Source organism: Adiantum capillus-veneris, chromosome 1 (assembly GCF_014529385.1).
Source record: "Adiantum capillus-veneris isolate H3 chromosome 1, ASM1452938v2, whole genome shotgun sequence".
In the NCBI taxonomy this organism is placed as follows: domain Eukaryota; kingdom Viridiplantae; phylum Streptophyta; class Polypodiopsida; order Polypodiales; family Pteridaceae; genus Adiantum; species Adiantum capillus-veneris.
The window spans coordinates 80,376,876-80,397,184 of NC_140931.1; the positions used below are offsets into that span (position 1 = coordinate 80,376,876).

The 20,309-nt window shown below is 45.4% G+C and overlaps 1 protein-coding gene across 6 annotated transcripts in view; it reads right to left on the reverse strand.

Annotated features, from left to right (window-relative positions):
* Positions 1 to 20,309, reverse strand: part of LOC147465045 (thiamine pyrophosphokinase 1-like) — a 59,318-nt gene that overhangs the window by 17,257 nt on the left and 21,752 nt on the right. For 5 of the 6 annotated variants that reach the window (XM_086517730.1, XM_086517723.1, XM_086517716.1 and 2 more), the window contains one exon: positions 10,441 to 10,513. In XM_086517730.1, coding sequence (XP_086373856.1) covers positions 10,441 to 10,513 — 73 coding nt within the window. Of the gene's footprint in view, positions 1 to 10,440; positions 10,560 to 20,309 lie in introns of all 6 variants that reach the window. The other variant, XM_086517750.1, reaches the window with a different exon arrangement.

Here is a 20,309-nt window from a genome sequence, read left to right on the forward strand (position 1 = left end):
ATTGTTTTGAAGTGGTTATTTGGTGCTGTCGCGGTTGATTCTTGACTTGGAGTGTCCAAGTTTGTTACAGTGGTATCAGAGCACGGCCGATTTCTCTTCTACGGGAAATCCGATCCCCGAATTTTTTTCCGCGGCACCTATAGCTTCAGGCAATGATCAGTCGACTCCCTCTGCATCTGGAGATGCGGGCTGGGATCACAAAGAAGATTCAAACAGAGAGTATGGCCCGCCTCGGCCTACTCAGGCGGAGCAAAGAGAGATGGAGCGTCGTCAATTGATTGGCGATGCAACAAAGATAATGCTCAATTTTGCCAAGGACCCGAAGATGGCAAAATATATGAACCAAACCTCTTTGGAAGAGGTACAGATGGAGTGGCAGAGAACCACAACACCACTCCCGAAACCCGCTCTCAAGAAACCTTCTGCCTCCAAGAAAATATACGGAGCAGGAACTGGAGAACGTGGTTGATGCACGGATTGCTCAGCTTTTCAACGTGCAAAAGAAAGACAAAAAGCACGGCAAAAAGCAGAAGAAAGGCACTGACTTCCCGGGATATTTGGGTCGTCGGTTGACATTTGACAAGGCAAAGAAACGGAAGAAGCGTGTTCGATTTGAAGGAGTACCCAGTTCTTTTTCTTCTTCTTCTGACAGTTCTTCTAGCTCTTCAGATTAGAGCGAAGAAGACAGAAAAAGCCAAAAGCGAAGCAAGACACAAAGCTTCGGAACGGGCAAGAAAAAGGCAAAGAAGGCTACATCTCGCCCAGAGACTGACAGTTCTACTGAGGACTCGTCTACAGACAGCTCAGATTCCGATGACGGAAAGTTTTATGCGAACAAGAAGAATTTTTACAAAGCCAACTAGTATGACTTTCTCGAAGATAAAAGCAAGAAAGTCCGAGAGTTTAAGGAAGGTGGCCACTCGATCAAGTTTGATACTTGTCAGGATACTCAGATGCTTCGAAGGCTTTGTCTTTTATACAGCAGTTTGACATCGCTTTCGCGGGAGGACGCTATTCAGAGCACTCCAAGATTCAGAGAGCTGCCTCTTACTTTAAGAGGAATGCTCGTACTTGGTGGTCCACGCTTCTTTTAAACAAGACTGCGCCAGTTAAATGGCTGAAATTTAAGAAGCTTTTTATTTCTTCTTGGTTGACGCAAGAATATGAACGAGATGTACGAGCTGCTTGGAACCATTTTCGGATGACCAAGAAAGATACAATCAATGCTTATTGTGAAAGATTCTGGAACTCTTTTCTACCCGCCTCTTCATTCAAGAAGATCTCGTTCAGAGAACAGATTGAGCGGTTTACCTTGGGTCTACCTACAGAGATCCGAAATCACTGCTTGGAACAGAAGTCAGCTTCTGTTCGGGAGTTGATGAGTCATGCGAAGCGGGGCTTTGCCATTCACTTTGGCAGTCTGACCTACTCCACAGATGAGGCCATGACACAACGAGCCGAACAGACTTCTGGGAATGAAAGTAGAAAGAAAAAGAGCAAGCCAGAGAAAAAGGATGCACAACCCAAGCTTACTCCTGAGGAGAGAGCTCGCTTCATCAGAGAGGGGAAGTGCTTTGGATGCGGGGAGCATGGACATATTTCCGCAAAGTGCCCTGATAAGGCACAGAAAGAACAGAATGATAAAGACGACGACAGATCCGAGATTTCGAGAGCAGCTGAGGAATGTGGCAGAAAAGGCAGATAGAAAAGCAGAACTGGTACCACATGGCGTGGGACCTGCACCGAATCTAATGAATGAAAGTACAAACTTTGCCGCTTTCGGGGCAAAGTGAAGGATCAGGAAGCTCTTTTAAAGGAGCCAAGGCCAACTTCTTTTCACTTGGAATTGGCGGCTCGATTTGGAACTACGCCCGACAGACTGACGCCACAGGCGGAGGTAGTTTGACTGGCACCCGGATGGGATGTTGCCATTACACCGAGCATTGGCAAACTTCGTTTGCAATGACAGGGGTGTTCAGGGCACGCGAGTGACGTTCTACTCGGGATCCCTTGGTACCACAAGAACTACGCCGTGGTTGACTACCGGGCCGAGAAAGCGACTTTGATAAATGAAGGGCTTAGAGATTGTACTTGATGAACTTCAGTTTTCTTACTCATTCTTTTGGGAGAATTGAACGATGGATAAAAGTTGAAAATGTTTTGACCTGAAGAAAAGAACGCCAAGATTTTTTTTCTCCACGCTCATGCCGATTGCTTTTGAGAGGGCCTGAAGATCATACCATTGATCTGATATCTGGAAGCACGCCACCGAATCGGCCACCTTATCGTGTGAGCCGAGTACAGAATGAAAATATTATGAACTCAGTGAAAGACCTCTTGGAAAAGGGTCTTGTCCAGCCTAGTACTTCACCGTATTGCTCTCCAGTATTGTTGGTTTTGAAGAAAGACGGATCTTGGAGAATGTGCATCGATTATAGAGCTCTCAACAAAATCACCATCAAGAACAGATTTCCGATTCCTAGGTCCGATGATATACTCGACAGGTTACAGGGATCCTCATGTTTTAGCAGGATTGACTTGAAGAGTGGATATCATCAGATCAGAATAGCACCGGGAGACGTCTACAAGACAGCTTTTCGGACGACTTTTGGGTTATTTGAGTTTTTGGTGATGCCTTTTGGCTTAACCAATGCTCCTGCGACATTTAACCGGATGATGGATAGGATTTTTCGAGAGTACAGGCTATTTGTTGGCACTTTCTTTGACGACATCATTGTTTTCTCCAAGAATGAGGAAGAACACAGAGATCATTTGCTTCAGGTCTTTCAGGCATTATGAGATCACAAGTTAGTGATTAATGCAAAGAAAAGTGAATTTTTCCTACCAGAGATACACTTTTTGGGACACATTGTGTCAGCCGCAGGAGTGCAAATGGATCCGGCCAAGATAGAGACTATCCGTAATTGGCCCGACTTGAAGAATGTCCATGAAGTTAAAAGCTTCTTGGGACTGTGTTCGTACTACAGGCGGTTCATACGAAAGTTTGCAGAGGTTGCTTCCCCTTTGCATACCTTGACACAGAAAGGAGTACCTTTTTCGTGGGGACCCACAGAGGTGACTGCCTTTCGGACATTGAAAGAGAAATTGACTACGGGACCTATTTTGACTTTGCCGGACTTGCAGAAGTCATTTGAAGTATATTGTGATGCTTGTGGTCGTAGTCTGGGTACGGTCTTGATGCAAGAAGGCCATGTCATAGCTTACGAGAGCCGTTTGTTCTCTAGGCCGGAGATGACAGCACAGATCTATGGGAAAGAGCTTTTGGCGGTTATCCACGTTCTTACTCAGTGGCGGCATTACCTACTCAGAGCGGATTTTACTGTCTTTACAGATTATCAGAGTTTGCGCTACTTCTTGTCACAGAAGCAGCTTTCCGAAAAGCAGATGCGGTGGGTGAACATCTTGTCACAGTTCCACTTGCAGATTGTCCATGTGCAGGGACAGAAGAATGTGGTGGCAGATGCTTTGTCTCGAAAACCGTTGGTTCTGGCTATTTCCGCGATACATCAAACGAGCTTCGAGGATATGGTCGATCAGTATGCCACAGATACAGATTTTGCAGATATTTTCATACGGATACGGGATGGGGAGACAGTAGCTGGATACTCCCTTCGGGAAGGCTACTTGATGAAAAAGACTATGTTGTGCGTTACACAGCCGTTGAGGGAAAAGGTTATGACTGAAGAAGGATGTGGAAGAGTTTGTGCGCAGTTGCTTGGTATGCCAGAAGGTCAAGTTTGACAGGCATAAGGCACAGGGATTGTTACAGCCTTTACCCATACCCACCCACCCAGCCTTTACCCATACCCACCCACCCCTGGGAAAGTATTGAAATGGATTTCATTTTTTTTAATCTCCCGAGAATACAAAATGATCACGATGATTTTCCGATCACATGGCACGCCTGAGACGATTGTCTCCGACAGAGACCCCAGATTTATGAGTTTGTTTTGGAAGGCAATTTGGGAGAACATTGGCACGCGGTTGCAGTTCTCATCATCGTTCCACTTGTAGACTGACGGGCAATCTGAGATTGCCAATTCAGTGATTTTAGATTTATTGAAGTCTTGTATCTCGCATCAGAAGACTCAATGGAAAAAGAACTTACCTTTGGTGGCATTTGCCTACAATAACACGATACACTCTTCGACGGGGAAGACGCCATGTGAGATTGTTGAAACTGCTGAGAAGGTTCCATCCTTCCTGAGCACGAAAGATTAGAAATTTGAAGCGGATGAATATTCGCGAGATTTGGATACGGCTTTTGCCAAGGTTCGCGAGACTTTACAGAAGTCTCAAGAACGACAGAAAAAGGCAGCGGATCGCCATCGTCGCGACTTGAAACTGAAGGAGGATGATTGGGTGCTCTTATTTTTGAGAAGGCACGTCTAAGAAAGAAAAAGGGAAAGGAGAGGCTTTTTCCAAAGCTTAGTATGTGATACTACGGACCTTTCCAGATTACTGACAAGATAAATGATGTCTCCTTCCGATTGAAACTGCCAGATACTTGGAGGATTCACAATGCATTGCATGTGAGTCTCTTGAAACCTGTTAAGGGTGATGTGCCTGATGATGGGGAGCCTGATGAGCAACCCAAAGTGGAAGAAAACGAGGAGATCCTTGTTCCTGAACAGATTTTGGCACATAATGATACGAAGAAAGGTAAAGTCTGAAGGCGGTTCTTGGTTAAGTTCAAGAACTTTCCTGCATTTGATGCGAAGTGGATGGAGGAGGACCTAGCAGATACTCCTCGGATTGTGAAACTTTACCTCGATGTTTTGGTTTAGCATAGTCTACTCCAAACGGAACCCAGAAACTCAGCTTGGCCGAAGATCTGGTGCAGTGGGATGCACAAGAGGGGAGTTACTCCACTCCTTTGTCAACAGATGCCTCGATTTTGATACTAAAGTCACTGATGTCTCTTTGAGCTTCAGGGATACAGAGAGCTGATAGTATTCTGCTGGATGACTTTATGAAATGGAATTCCTGATTATGATACTGATTTGTTCTTGACTTCTTGTGAGTGCAGGAACTGATAGCCGAAATGACTGTAGCATTTTGGTGTGATTGATCTCGAATAGACATGGTTGCAATAGAGGTTAGTCAATCGGACATCGATGAGGTCCCGATTGGACCTAGATGTGATTGCTAGCTACATTGCCGATAAATCATGGTCTAAGATCCGAATGAATGTTGAATGTCATGTGATGTCCTGTGATGTCTGGTGATGTCCTGTGATGTCGTGTGATGTGACTGTCGATTTTGTACATGTGCTAGATGTGTGTTCCTAGTACGTAGGTACTAACAGTCAGTGTTTGCTAAGACGGTTTATGGCTTTTGTCGGTTTTGCAGGCGTAATCGCGGTCGATTACAATGCTTTCAAGAGGGGTTATGTCACAAAGTGATGACGTGGCGGACAGCAGAAACCCTAATTTCTGCCAAAAACCCTAAAATTCCTGCAAACCCTAAATTTTGCCAAAAACCCTAATTTCCGGAAATCGCGGAGGCGGATTATTATTATAAAAAAAAAAAAGGAAAATGATGAGCGACGCGAATTTTGCTTTTGCTTTTTTTTTTTGTAAAAAAAAAGAGAAAAGACTCTCTAAGAGAGAGAGAGAACTGATGCTTTTGATTTGAAGCTTTTGGGGCTCTGCTTTTGGGCATCCATTGTAACCTTTAAATTAGTGGTGAGGGCCTCACTTCTCAGAGCATCTGGATGCAGAGTCTGAGAGTGAAACCCTAACCGCTCTCTTGTACTTTGATGATTGATTAATATAAAAAGAAATACCGAAAGGGGCGCCAGTCTTTGGGGCCAATATCTCTAGGCACGGAACTCCGCCGGGCCAGTGCAAATCTATTGTGATCTGTGAATTGTTTTGAAGTGGTTATTTGGTGCTGCCGCAGTTGATTCTTGACTTAGAGTGTCCAAGTTTGTTACACCGCCCCATCCCTTCCACACACACACCCTTCCCCCAAGCCTCCTCCAACCCATCCCCCCCCCCCCCTGCCCTTGCTTCTCCACACCCGGCATCCCCAATCCCCCCCTCACCACCAATCTCACCCTCACTATCATCAATTCGATCCGAGCACATTCCTATTGCACGCTGCTCCTTGGGCAACTCTTTTGTTGTGAGTAGGTTGGTTCAAGAGAGGCATCCCTTTCTTCAACCTCCCCTCTTGGTTGAGACCTTGGCCTTTGGGGCTATTCTAAGGGGCCTCTCCAGTTTCGACATCAGCAGACGTTGGGACCTCTTCAGCTATGCCTTCATTTGGTTTCTTGGCGACCCCCATGCTGACTTAATTTCTTGCGACACGCGGTACGATGCTCTAGACTATACAATGGGATACTCTTTTCCACTTTGTGGTTGGGACCAACAAGATTGGACCTTGGATTTGACACTTGGTTGGCTTCAAACTCAGGCCCTTGAGTTCTCCCAGCACATGTGACATTGCTTGATGCCACAGACTGCACACACATAATTGTTCGTTTTTTTTCAAATGCACAATCCTGTCCTCGCTATATATACACTCATAAGGACGCTTGGGCAAAGGATGTGGCTCAGAGAACTGCACGGTCATCTTGGGCCTTTGTGGGACATGTGATGCAGACTCGTTTATCTCGGGGTCGTTCGGATGCCGATTACTCCCTATCCAAACAAGCCTCAAAGAATATCAAGGGCCTTGGAGACGCACAGTTTGTGCGCCATCGGGGTCGATTGAGACAAGAGCTCCAGAGATGCCTTGTGGGTGAACCTATTGCTATTCTTATGCTACAAAAGCATCATCTGTGTGAGAGCCACATTCGGCGTTGTGGACACAATCTGTGAGGCCAGTATGAGACATTTTGGTCAACCGCTTTTGGGACTGGCGGCATTCAAGGAGGTGTATGTATGACTATTGCGGACTCATGGCAGCAGGCCATTGTGGGCAGAGGCATCATTGTGCCAGGTAGGGCCCAGTGGGTCACCATGCAGGTTTAAGGTAGCCTTGTCGGCTTCTTGAACATTTATACCCCCAATCATGCAAGTGCACGGGTTGAGTTTGGTGACATATTGTGGAGTCCTTGCCTAATGCAGAGCAGTGGTGCATTGGAAGGGACTTCAACATGCAGGAGGACCCCTCGGATAGGACTGGGGGCAGCCAGCTGCCACGCTATTGTTCGCGGGGCTGAGTTGGCTGCTTGGGAGCGCCTATGTATGACTTTGAGGATTTCGGATGTATGGCAGCATGCAAGCTTTGTACGGCCCTCGAATAGCCTCTCTTTCTCTTGTTCTACTGACCGCAAAGTAGGGGACATGAATCTATCTAGGATAGGTCGTTTTTACGCTAGGGACCACAATATGACATGGTCGGATCAATTTGCATTTTGGCAAGGACTACTTTTCCGATCATTTGCCACCGATTCTAACTGTGTCAGATAGACAGAGGAGGAGCAATGTCATGCTACACATCCCAAAGAGAATTTGGTTAAATACACAGCTCAGAGAGCAAGTTGTGGCACTTTGGACAAAGTATTTGAACGTGCTTTGGGGTTTCGTGCGTTTCGGGGTTTCAAGGTTTTTGAAACGTTTCGTTTCGGAGCCCAGAGAAAGCGAAACACAGGTTTTGTTTTACATGTATGTACTTATAATTATACATTGAATATACATACAAATTCACCTGTCAAGACAGGTGAAATACCGAAATCTAGATGTGAGACTTAAGTCACGAGTGAACAAGGTAAGAGCTGAAATTGAAATACCTAGCCAAGCCAAAACCATGATAAATTACAACGGCAAAACAAATAACAATGTCTAAACTCATGTTCTCATAACAAGAATCATGACTCAAATCACACGAGCCGTTCCTATACATGATCTGAATCTTAAGTCCTTACCAAAAGACCAATAATACATGAGTTATGTTTTGGCCATACTACACAAAATGCCCAAATATCAATAAAAAACTAGCTAGAATCCTCCTCATAAGGCTTTGTAATGGGTTTAAAAATCCTAAAACACCCGTTTTGGGTCAGCAGTCAAAAGGGGAGAAAAAAAAAACATCGTCTCATTTCGCCCGTTTCGCCAAAACGTTTCAGCCGTTTCGCCTTTTCGGAGTTTCGGAGGGCCAAAACGCGTTTTTATGTCACAGTGACCCTGCTACTAAAGTGGCCAATGGCCTTGTGGAGCTTAGTCGTTTCTTCCCCAAGAGTCTGATACTCGCTTGACTGCGACCAAGGAGGAGGAGAAGCGACTCCGATGGTGCATTGCATCCTTAAGGCGGATGTAGAAGCGCCACCAAGGTAGGCCTTGGATGGAGGAGCAAATGCGGTAGGCTCGCCAGGAGCTAATCACCATCGAGGACCGGCGCCACGAGTTTTCCTTTCATCGTCAGGCTTCTCAGTGGACTCGGGTGTATTGGTGAGTTTTTTGAGATTGTGGGTCCTCGCCATGGCACACCAATGTTGGCCACCTGAGGAGGCCCGATGGGTCTATTGCTAAAGAGTCCAAGGATATGCGTGCAGTTGCTACTGACTTCTATCGTGAGTTGCTTTCAATCGAGCCACAGTCAGAGCATCGAGATGCATGCAGAGAACATGTGTGGGCACAGATGCCTTGTTTAGTCACTGAGGAGATGCACCAAAGGCTTGAGAGCCCGCTCCAATTAGAGGAGCTATAGGAGGCCCTAAAGGAACTTCCTCTCGGTAGCTACCTAGGGGAGGATGATTTGACTCCCAGCTTCTTCTTGGAGTATTTAGAGGTGCTTGGTCGAGACCTTTGTAGTGCTTACCAAGACATTCTGCACACTGGGGAGAGGCCAAACAGCATGAGTGAGGGATTGATCTATCTTATCCCCAAGGAGGGAGGCTCCTTGGACGAGATTCGGCAATGGCCACCAATCATCATTCTCAACTTAGCCTACAAAATCTTAGCGCACTGAGTTTGAGAATTCAGCCCCTACTTGAGAGCATCATACATGAGACACAGACAGGCTTTGTCAAGGAGCGCAGCATCCTTGACAACATTTTTACCTTTTGGGAGGTGACTGCCCTCGCACATCTCCAAGGAGAGGATCTTGTGGTACTACTACTACTCGATTTTGAGAATGCGTATGACAAAGTTGACTGGGGTTTCCTTGAGGGCACTATGTGCCGGATGGGATGGGATCGCATCCGCGAGCACCACTATAGTACTAAAATCGACAGTTGGAGGCATTTCAGGATCAGCCTGAGGTGTCTTTGGACGTCCAGTTTTGCAATTTGTTGACTCCTTCCTATCACAATAAGCACAGCTGTCAGACAACAAGATATGGAGTCTCCTTGACTAGCAAAGCAGTTTGATTATTTTGGGGGCTTTGCATCACCATCAAACGTTCCAGCATCCATGTGGCTAGCAGCTGACTTCTATGCTTTAGGCCCGTGGAGATCTCTCCTTTGAGAGATGGCCCATTATGTGTTGATATATCTTCTTCATGCATTATTCTACTACACAAGGTAGGGCCGTAGGGAACACCAATGATCAGATACACACTACAGATCTTGCATGATAGCCCTGGACAGGATTTCTCTTCATGATGTTTACAAGAGCAGGCGCTGGTTGAGGCCAGAGATTTCATAGCCTACGAACGGTATTTAGATATGTATGAGCACCAAAGCAGTGACGGCTTGGGAAGCTGATATGGTCAAAGAGTACTACATCTTGGTGCCTTCCCTTGGATTTTTATAATCAAGGATGACTGAATTCCTCCCATATCCCTTACAGTACGTGTCACAAAAGTGATGCCATCGCACACGGCCATATTGATGACATGGCAAATTCCATAAAACACGGCGTTGTGGCCGCCAGCTGAAGACTGATCAGGGAGAGAGAGACCAGAGACCGTCAATGATGACATGGCATACGGCCGTACTGCTGATGTGGCAGATTGCGGAAAACGGGCCGGGATTTCTGCATGCTGACATGGAAGATTTTTATGCAAGTTGAATTGCTTTTGGGCACCATGTTTTTAGCAGTAGCTTTTCATGGACGCCAGCTTTTGTACTCTGTTGCTTTTTGGCCAAGGGCCTTTAAATAAGAGCCTCGGAGGTCGTCTGCAATAAAATCTTCCTTCATAGGCATCCATGCACTTGGAAGAGTCCTTGAGAGCTCTTTCTTCATCAATTGGGTGTGATGGCTGGGAATTCACTTGATTGTGGGGAACACACTAGGACATCTGAAAAATGCGCTAACCTTGATATCGAAATAATTCACATGCATGCAACCGAATCTAGAAAACCACATGTTGAATAAGACGTAATTATTTTGATGGAGAAAGGTGAGTCAAAGCCATGCCTACTAGGACCAGTACCTCAATTAAGATGGAATGAGACTGGATTCCTGTGAGCATACCACGACCGACAGAACAAGGCAAAAAAAAAAAAAAGGGGGTTTGGGAGCTTACGATTTGTTCATAGAAGGCTTTGACCTCTGAGCGTACTGAGTCCAGATCCCCTTTAATAACATCCGGCTTGTATCTGAGCAAAAAGCATTTTGTACCAATTGTAAAGAAGATGGAAAGTCCTGGAGACACAAAACTCCCTTAAATGCTTCACCACCAGTGCACTTGAAGGAAAGTAGTACATAAAACACAATGATTGTCTCACATCGTAGAATTTTAAACTTATATTGCTCCATTAAAAAGGCACATCCTTGCTTTAGCTGAGGCCACTTTCAGTTTTTCAATATCAAATATCCAGGATAATATGTTCACAGTAAGGTCGCCTTTTCAAGAAAATCCTCAATACCATGTAAACATTTGAAAAGCTTGATATTGTTTTTTTTTTTTTGTGTGTGTGTGTGTGTTGTGTGTGTGTGTGTGTGGGGGGGGGGGGGGGGGGGGGGTAGTAAACAAGCATCACAAAAAAAAATTCTGAGGCCTTTGTTAAAAGTAATGCTTTCAGACTAACAGTGACTAATTGCAAACTATGAGCCGTAAGACATCAAAAACTGTCCACGCCCTTACTGTGAGAAGGGCACCAAAACTGAACCAGTGATTGAAGTGAGTGCGCCTGCGCGCGCGCGCGCATGTGTGTGTGTGTGTGTGTGTGTGTGTGTGTGTGTGTGTGTGTGTGTGTGAGAGAGAGAGAGAGAGAGAGAGAGAGAGAGAGAGAGAGAGAGAGAGAGAGAGAGAAAATGAAATGAAATGTTATATTAACGTCTTCAAAAGGCCAAAATGACCTATGAGACCAATCAGTTACAAAATAGTGAATCTAATACCATGTCTGGGTACAAAAGAACTAGAAAAGAACTAGAAGTGGAACAAAATACTACTACTACTACTACAATCTAAAACTACGTGGGTGTAGCAGCTGATACAATAGGTACCCGGTAAACTGGATGTAACAGTGTGTGAAACAAAGATGGAAGAAATGGTGAGGATCCATCCTCATCTGCACTCTGGATGTCGAGAGAGTATGGCTCGAATCTTCTGTTGTAGTCTCCGTCGATGCTGTGTAGCTCCTCTCCTCAGTCGCGGTCGTCTGTATCTCTGTAGCTCCAATGCTCGGTCGATGAGAGTGCCAGTAGTGGTCGAATGAGTGTGGGACGAGCTCTGCAGTGGTGGCTGCTCCTCTGGCTGTCCCATATCTAGTGAAAAGAAATCTGTAATGTGTCTCTGGGACTGCCTCTCTCTAGCTCTCCCCAGTAAAGTGTCTCTATACCTGTGTAGAGAGAGTTCTTTGATAGATGCAGATTTCATTGGTAGTGTGCACGGAATCCGGCGTGCCAATGCTACCTGCATGCTAGAGATTGACGATGTTGTTCCTGCCGATTGGCTAAAAGAGTGCCTAGGGGGGCACTTCAGTGCATGGTTGCAAGATTGTAGAGCGACTCCCCGACAGCTATATCAGTGATCATCAATAAATGAAGAAGTACCGGCGCCCGACTTAGGGACCAGTGCATCTGGGTTGAGAACTTCGGTCTTCCACTTGTAATCATGAAGAGTAGAAACCCAAGTACAAAGGTGGTAATTGGGACAAATGTGTTGCAATGCTTCCCTCTAGTTGATATGGGCCCTCATGGAAGTAGCACGAGCTGCATCCAAGTTGATCAACTGAACTTGCAAAGAAACACGCCTCATAGGAGTAACGTGCTCATGGATAGACTCTGAATGGTTCCAAATCTGCTTGGCACACAGAATAGCCTTCACATGTTCTAACATCTGTGAAGTATATTTCAAAATGATAAAGGACCGCAATCCAACATTGATACGCTCCCACAGTGCCCCTCTTTCGTTGAAGACAGCTTTGGAACCTTGGCTTCAGCATGATGTGTTCATGGTTCTCAATATCAGATTGGTGGATGTGTTCACTGTTCGAGTAACATGGAAACAAGATGTGTTCACTCTTCAAGGATCAATAAACAGGATGTGTTCACTATTCAAGAAAGCAGAGTCTTAGTTTGGTGGGTATCCACGAGCCTCGATTTATCAACCGATGTAGATTTGAAAAACGGTCAACAGCTACTTTCTCCGAGGCATATCTAGTAGTAGTTGGCTATTGTTAGAGTGTCCATGTCTGCTTCTACCTCAGCTATTTCATCAACTCAATCCACTATAAGCTGCAAATGGGACATAGAAGTTATGCATCTCATGCGAGCATGCCCAGTTTATAGCCTATTTGACAAAATTTACTTGGGTCAGATTCGGATCAGACAACATTCTACAAGTATATAACAGCCCCAAGGGCTATCACTTTGTACCCATCTTGGCAAAGTTAATTAGAGCAATCTCAAACTTGGCGTGTCAGTCCCCCTCTCTCTGTCTCTTCTTCTTGGGTGTGTGTGTGGGTGTGGGTGTGGGTGTGGGTGTGGGTGCTAATAAAAAGAGGAAAATGGTATAACCTTTCTATCACCCAAGTGTGGTAGATTGGTTATACCATTTCCCTCTTGAATAAGAGGTTTTAAGTTCAACTCTCCTCGTCGGCTAGATCTTTAAGGTCTCTTGGGATAGTTTCCTACGACGTTAAAACTCTCTTCTTCTTGGGTGTGGGTGTGGGTGTGGGTGCTAATAAAAAGAGGAAAATGATATAACCTTTCTATCACCCAAGTGTGGTAGATTGGTTATGCCATTTCCCTCTTGAATAAGAGGTCTTAAGTTCAACTCTCCTCGCCGGCTAGATCTTTAAGGTCTCTTGGGATAGTTTCCTACGACGTTAAAACTCTTTTTTTCTTCATCTCTCTCTCTCTCTCTCTCTCTCTCTCTCTCTCTCTCTCTCTCTCTCTCTCTCTCTCTCCGACGCGAGCTGATCTCCTACACGAGCAGGTTCACTACGCGGGGAAGGTCCACTGGCGGAGAGCAGAGGTCTTCTTTTGCAGGTCGCAGGGTACCATACTCTGCAGGGGCAGCAAGTGCAGGTCACACACAAGCCACATAGGACGCAGGGCAGAGGAGACGCACACAAGGCAGAGGAACTCACACGGGGCAGGGAGCCAGGAGGAGCGCAGGAACTACGGGCAGGACAAAGAGCCACGCGCAGGCACAGATTCCAACCTCTCTCTCTATATATAGCTTTGAACCGCTCTGCAAGCTCCTCTACGTGTAGAAAGTCCTGTCCTACGCACGAGACAGTTTTGCCCTATTCTCAGTCCCTCACCCTAGTACCCTAGTACCCTACCCCACATTTGCGGCTCGGGTTCGATGCATCCGCCTACCGAAGGGGAGGGGCCGGGTGTAGATAGCTACACCACCCCAAAAAAAACGACAGCTACATTTAAATGGAGAAACAGAGATACTGTACTATCACCAGGATCCTTACGAGTTGGGAAAACCTCCAGGATACATGATGAGCTAATGATGGAGAAGGTCCAGGTGATGCTCAAATCAGAGCTAAACTATATGAGGGATGACATCAGGAAGGAAATGCACGCGAGCGCTGAGAGCTACAGGAACTCCATGTATGGAGACATGATGAGAGAACTAAGGAGAGAGATCCGGGGGATACAGAATGAGGAAATTCAAATCTTGAAAACGGAATTACGAAACCTAATCAAGGCCGAAGTAAATGTAACAGAATGCGTTATGCAAAAGAAACTCGATGAGGCAGTAGCAAGTTTTGAAGCATGGAGAACAAATATGGAAAAGCACATGGGGGAAAAAGATGCAATAATCGAGGAGCTAAAAGGAGAACTTGCGGCTTGCAAATCTGCAACTAAGGAGAAGGGAGACGACCAACCTTCAGTGTTGAAGGAGCTCAAGGACATGAAGGATCGGATGAAAGCTCTACGGAAAGGAGATGAACAGAAATCGAAAACGGCATCTTCATGGGCGAAACGTCTTTTTAAGACACAAGAAAAGGTTGATGAAGCAGAGAAATGGATTGAGGATGCGAAGAAAGGAAAGGCCCAGATGCCCGAGACCACACCTACCTCCACCATTATTAATATGACCATTGAGGAAGAGCAAAAAAGGAAGAATCGGGCTCTGCATGTGCGGGTCACAGGAGTCAAAGACAAAAAGAATGTAGAGGAAGAAGTGAAGGAACTGCTACAACGCATGGGCATCACATAGCCTACTCACACAAGTGCATGGAGAGTGGGCAAGAAAGGAATCGATGAGAAGGGAAACGTAAAGGATAGGACACTTATTCTCCGCTTCCCGAATATAGAAATAAGGAAAGAATTTCTAAAGAAGAGGCCAACTCTTAAGAAAACCGGTATTTTCCTGTTAAATGCCCTTACATTGGCACAAGTGGCACACATGCAAGAGTTGATGCCAGAGATCAGGGCAGCAAGAGAAAAGGGGGAAATCGCCTTTTATAGAGGAGGGAAAGTAGTGGTTCTGGAACGCTCATCATGACGATGCGAGACCTATGGGGCGACCCTCCGGATAGCGGCGTGGAATTGTAATGGATCATATAGGCTAGATGTAGGTGCCTTTGAAGACAGCTTTAAGGACAGAGACATAGTTTTCTACTCAGAGACACACCAGATACCGGGACAGCTTATGCCACATGTGAAGGGTTATTTATGGGAAACAGCTGGTCGACCAGACAAGAGATCTCTACAGGGTAGCCGGGGTTCACGAGGAGTAGCAGTCTTATTTAAAGAGGAGCTGAAACCACTACTACAGATTATCAGGAAAGATGAGCAAGCAAGGTATATGTGGGTGAGAATGAGAGCCAAGACAGGTAGATTTCTATATATCGCTATATGCTACTTCCCTCCAAGTACATCAGTCTACTCCTCACCTAAAGAACAGTCCCCTTTCTCCATATTGAATAATGACATATGGGAGTTCTCTAGAGATCGAGACATCGTTCTCTTAGGAGACTTTAATGCCAGAACGGCCAACTCTCAAGCAGTATTCTATGATACTTCTGAGGAAATGCTCAGAGAAGTGGATTTATCACAGAGGGGGCTTACTAGAAACTCACAGGATAAAGAACACACTGAATATGGGAGACATCTCATGGAGATGGCAACTATACATGGTTTGGCCATACTTAATGGTCTAGAGAATTTCCCTTTATCTGGGGGATTCACATGCTTCCCGCACAGGCATGGGGCCAGTACAGTGGATTATGTCATGACTTCACCAAGCTTTATTTCTAGTATCGAGGACTTTAAGGTGGGACCCAGACTGGTTGGGATTGCAGTGGATCATGCTCTCTTGACCTTATCAATCTCCTTCCAATACAATGCCTCTCAAGTACAAAGGAAGAAGACACACACAAGATATACTTTCACGCCAGATACTGATTCAGTCTATGTGGAAAAGATCTATAATAGGATGTGGGCAGCCGAGCCAGTATATACTATAGAGGAGATTACTTCTCAATTAACAGAGATACTACATGGAGCAGCACAAGAGGCATACCCACATACTCAACCTGATCAGAAGAGAAGATCTGGAAACATGCCTCAAAACAGTTGGTATGACGAGGAATGCAGAGAGACAAGAACCCAGGTCCAAAAAGAGCTTACACTTGGGATCATTACATATAAGCAGTCTCGGATTGCTCTTCGGCGTATAGTACGTCGCAAGAAAAGGGCATTTTTAGCCAAACTGGAGAAGGATTTATATCAGCTCTTCTTGAGTCAGGACTCACGTGAGGCCTGGCGTTTATTTCACGAGCACTCACCGCCTCTAACAATTACTTCTCCTGAGATTTGGGGTCAATATGTAGCATCATTATATATGGTATCTGGACAGCCTCCATTACCAGATCTGCTAGAGCCATGCCCTGCTACTAGTACTTTCTTTACTACGGAAATGGTGAAAAAAGCCATTGATAAGATGAAGACAAGAAGAGCATATGATCATGATGGTTTAGTAGCAGAACATCTGATCCATGCTAGGGATCTACTTTCAGAAGTCCTTGCTCGTCTGTTTAATCAGGTCATGTGTGAAGGATTACCTGAATCTTGGAAATTATCTACTATCGTATCTATTTTCAAGTCAGGGGATCCTATGATACCCGGGAACTACCGTACCATCATGGTAGGTCACACATTGACCCGACTGTACGCATCCATTCTTGAGCAAAAATTGAGTAGATGGGCAGAGAATGAGGGCAACAGGACAAGCTGGATTCAAGAGGGGTTATTCCACTTTAGATCATATTCTTACGCTCAGAGCCATTATTGAGGAAGGAAGAGCAAGCGGGAGAAGGATGTATTGTTGCTTTGTGGATTTTCAGGAAGCTTTTGATACAGTACCAAGGGCCAGATTGATGCGTCGATATACTAAACTGGCCCTCAAATCCTCTCGACAATTAGCAATGAAGGGGGATACATCATGCTGGTATGCGCAATTGTCCTCGTGGTTTCAGAGACACGGGTTCAGTATGGAAAGATTACCTCCCTTCCAATACTCTCTTGAGGCTCCATCACTGGCAATTACACGAACGGAGATTAATAAAATCATCCGTTAGGATCTTATACAGTTGGATACTAAGAGGACATGGGTAGATCCTACACAAGAATTGGGCACGAAGATGGCCGAGTACAAAGAAAACTTCCTACAGCTATCTGAAGATGGATTTGTGATTCGCCCGAGCTACATGGATGCCCACCTGTCTCATGGTTTGAGATGTGCTATTGGTCAAATTCGTACATCCTCACACCAGCTGGAAATTGAATTTGGCAGATTTAGGGGAATCCCACCTGAGAGCAGAATTTGCAAGTTATGCGGAATGGAGCCGGAGACAGAATTACACTACATATGCCATTGCACCTTATACTATGAGATACGTGGGCGTTTCCATTGCCTATTTAAAGAAGGCTTTGGACCTCTAGATAGAGTCATGCAATACGAAGATCAAAGATGCTTAGGCTTGTACCTACTGGAACTACATCGGCACAAGGATAATCTAATGAGAAGACAAAGAGCACTTTATGTCACAAAGTGATGACGTGACGGACAGCAGAAACCCTAATTTCTGCCAGAAACCCTAAAATTCCTGCAAACCCTAATTTTTGCCAAAAACCCTAAATTCCGGAAATCGCGGAGGCGGATTATTAAAAAAATTTTTTTTTTTTTTTTGGAAAATGATGAGCGACGCGAATTTTGCTTTTGCTTTTTTTTTTTTAAAAAGAGAAAAGACTCTCTAAGAGAGAGAGAGAACTGATGCTTTTGATTTTAAAAGCTTTTGGGGCTCTGCTTTTGGGCATCCCTTGTAACCTTTAAATTAGTGGTGAGGGCCTCACTTCTCAGGGCATCTGGACGCAGAGTCGGAGAGTGAAACCCTAACCGCTCTCTTGTACTTTGATGATTGATTAATATAAAAAGAAATACCAAAAGGGGCGCCAGTCTCTAGGGCCAATATCTCTAGGCACGGAACTCCGCCGCGCCAGTGCAAATCTATTGTGATCTGTGAATTGTTTTGAAGTGGTTATTTGGTGCTGTCGCGGTTGATTCTTGACTTGGAGTGTCCAAGTTTGTTACAGTGGTATCAGAGCACGGCCGATTTCTCTTCTACGGGAAATCCGATCCCCGAATTTTTTTTCCGCGGCACCTATGGCTTCAAGCAATGATCAGTCGACTCCCTCTGCATCTGGAGATGCGGGCTGGGATCACAACGAAGATTCAGACAGAGAGTATGGCCCGCCTCGGCCTACTCAGGCGGAGCAAAGAGAGATGGAGCGTCGTCAATTGATTGGCGATGCAACAAAGATGATGCTCAATTTTGCCAAGGACCCGAAGATGGCAAAATATATGAACCAGACCTCTTTGGAAGAGGTACAGATGGAGTGGCAGAGAACCACAACACCACTCCCGAAACCCGCTCTCAAGAAACCTTCTGCCTCCAAGAAGTATACGGAGAAGGAACTGGAGAACGTGGTTGATGCACGGATTGCTCAGCTTTTTGACACGCAAAAGAAAGCCAAAAAGCACGGCAAAAAGCAGAAGAAAGGCACTGACTTCCCGGGATATTTAGGTCGTCGGTCGACCTTTGACAAGGCAAAGAAATTGAAGAAGCGCGTCAAGTTTGAAGACCTACCCAGTTCTTCTTCTTCTTCTTCTGACAGTTCTTCTAGCTCCTCGGATTCGAGCGAAGAAGACAGAAAAGGTAAGAAGCGAAGCAAGAAGCAACGCTTTGGAAAGGGCAAGAGAAAGGCAAAGAAGGCTAAATCTCGCCCAGAGACTCACAGTTCTACTGAGGACTCGTCTACAGACAGCTCAGATTCCGATGACGGAAAGTTTTATGCGAGCAAGAAGAATTTTTACAAAGCCAACCAGTATGACTTTCTCGAAGATAAAAGCAAGAAAGTCCGAGAGTTTAAGGAAGGTGGCCACTCGATCAAGTCTGATACTTTTCAGGATACTCAGATGCTTCGAAGGCTTCGTCTTTTATTCAGCAGTTTGACATCGCTTTCGCGGGAGGACGCTATTCAGAGCACTCCAAGATTCAGAGAGCTACCTCTTACCTTAAGGGGAATGCTCGTACTTGGTGGTCCACGCTCCTTTTAACAAGAGTGCGCCAGTTAAATGGCTGAAATTTAGGAAGCTTTTTATTTCTTCTTGGTTGACGCAAGAATATGAACGAGATGTACGAGCTGCTTGGAACCATCTTCGGATGACCAAGAAAGATACAATCAATGCTTATTGTGAAAGATTCTGGAACTCTTTTCTACCCGCGTCTTCATTCAAGAAGATCTCGTTCAGAGAACAGATTGACGGTTTACCTTGGGTCTACCTACAGAGATCCGAGATCACTGCTTGGAACAAAAGTCAGCTTCTATTCAGGAGTTGATGAGTCATGCGAAGCGGGGCTTTGCCATTCACTCTGGCAGTCTGACCTACCCCACAGATGAGGCGATGACACAACGAGCCGAACAGACTTCTGGGAATGAAAGAAGAATGAAAAAGAGCAACCCAGAGAAAAAAAAAAGGATGCACGACCCAAGCTTACTCCTGAGGAGAGAGCTCGCTTCATCAAAGAGGGGAAGTGCTTTGGATGCGGGGAACATGAACATATCTCCGCAGAGTGCCCTGATAAGGCACAGAAAGAACAGAATGATAAAGACGACGACAGGCCTAAGAGTTTGAGAGCAACTGAGGAATGTGGCAAAAAAGGCAGATAGAAAAGTAGAACTCGTACCACATGGCGTGGGACTTGCACCGAATCAAATGAATGAAAGTACAAACTTTGCCGCTTTTTTTTGGGGCAAAGTGAAGGATCAGGAAGCTCTTTTAAAGGAGCCAAGGCCAACTTCTTTTCACTTGGAATTGGCGGCTCAATTTGGAACTACGCCCGACAGACTGACGCCACAGGCGGAGGTAGTTCGACTGGCACCCGGATGGGATGTTTCCATTACACCGAGCATTGGCAAACTTCGTTTGCAATGACAGGGGTGTTCAGGGCACATGAGTGACGTTCTACTCGGGATCCCTTGTACCACAAGAACTACGCCGTGGTTGACTACCGGGCCGAGAAAGCGACTTTGATAAATGAAGGGTTTAGAGATTGTACTTGATGAACTTCAGTTTTCTTACTCATTCTTTTGGGAGAACTGAACGATGGATAAAGGTTGAATATGTTTTGACCTGAAGAAAAGAACGCCAATATTTTTTTTCTCCACGCTCATGCCGATTGCTTTTGAGAGGGCCTGAAGATCATACCATTGATCTGATATCTGGAAGCACGCCACCGAATCGTGTGAGCCGAGTACAAAATGAAAAGATTATGAACTCAGTGAAAGACCTCTTGGAAAAGGGTCTTGTCCAGCCTAGTACTTCACCGTATTGCTCTCCAGTGTTGTTGGTTTTGAAGAAAGACGGATCTTAGAGAATGTGCATCGATTATAGCACTCTCAACGAAATCACCATCA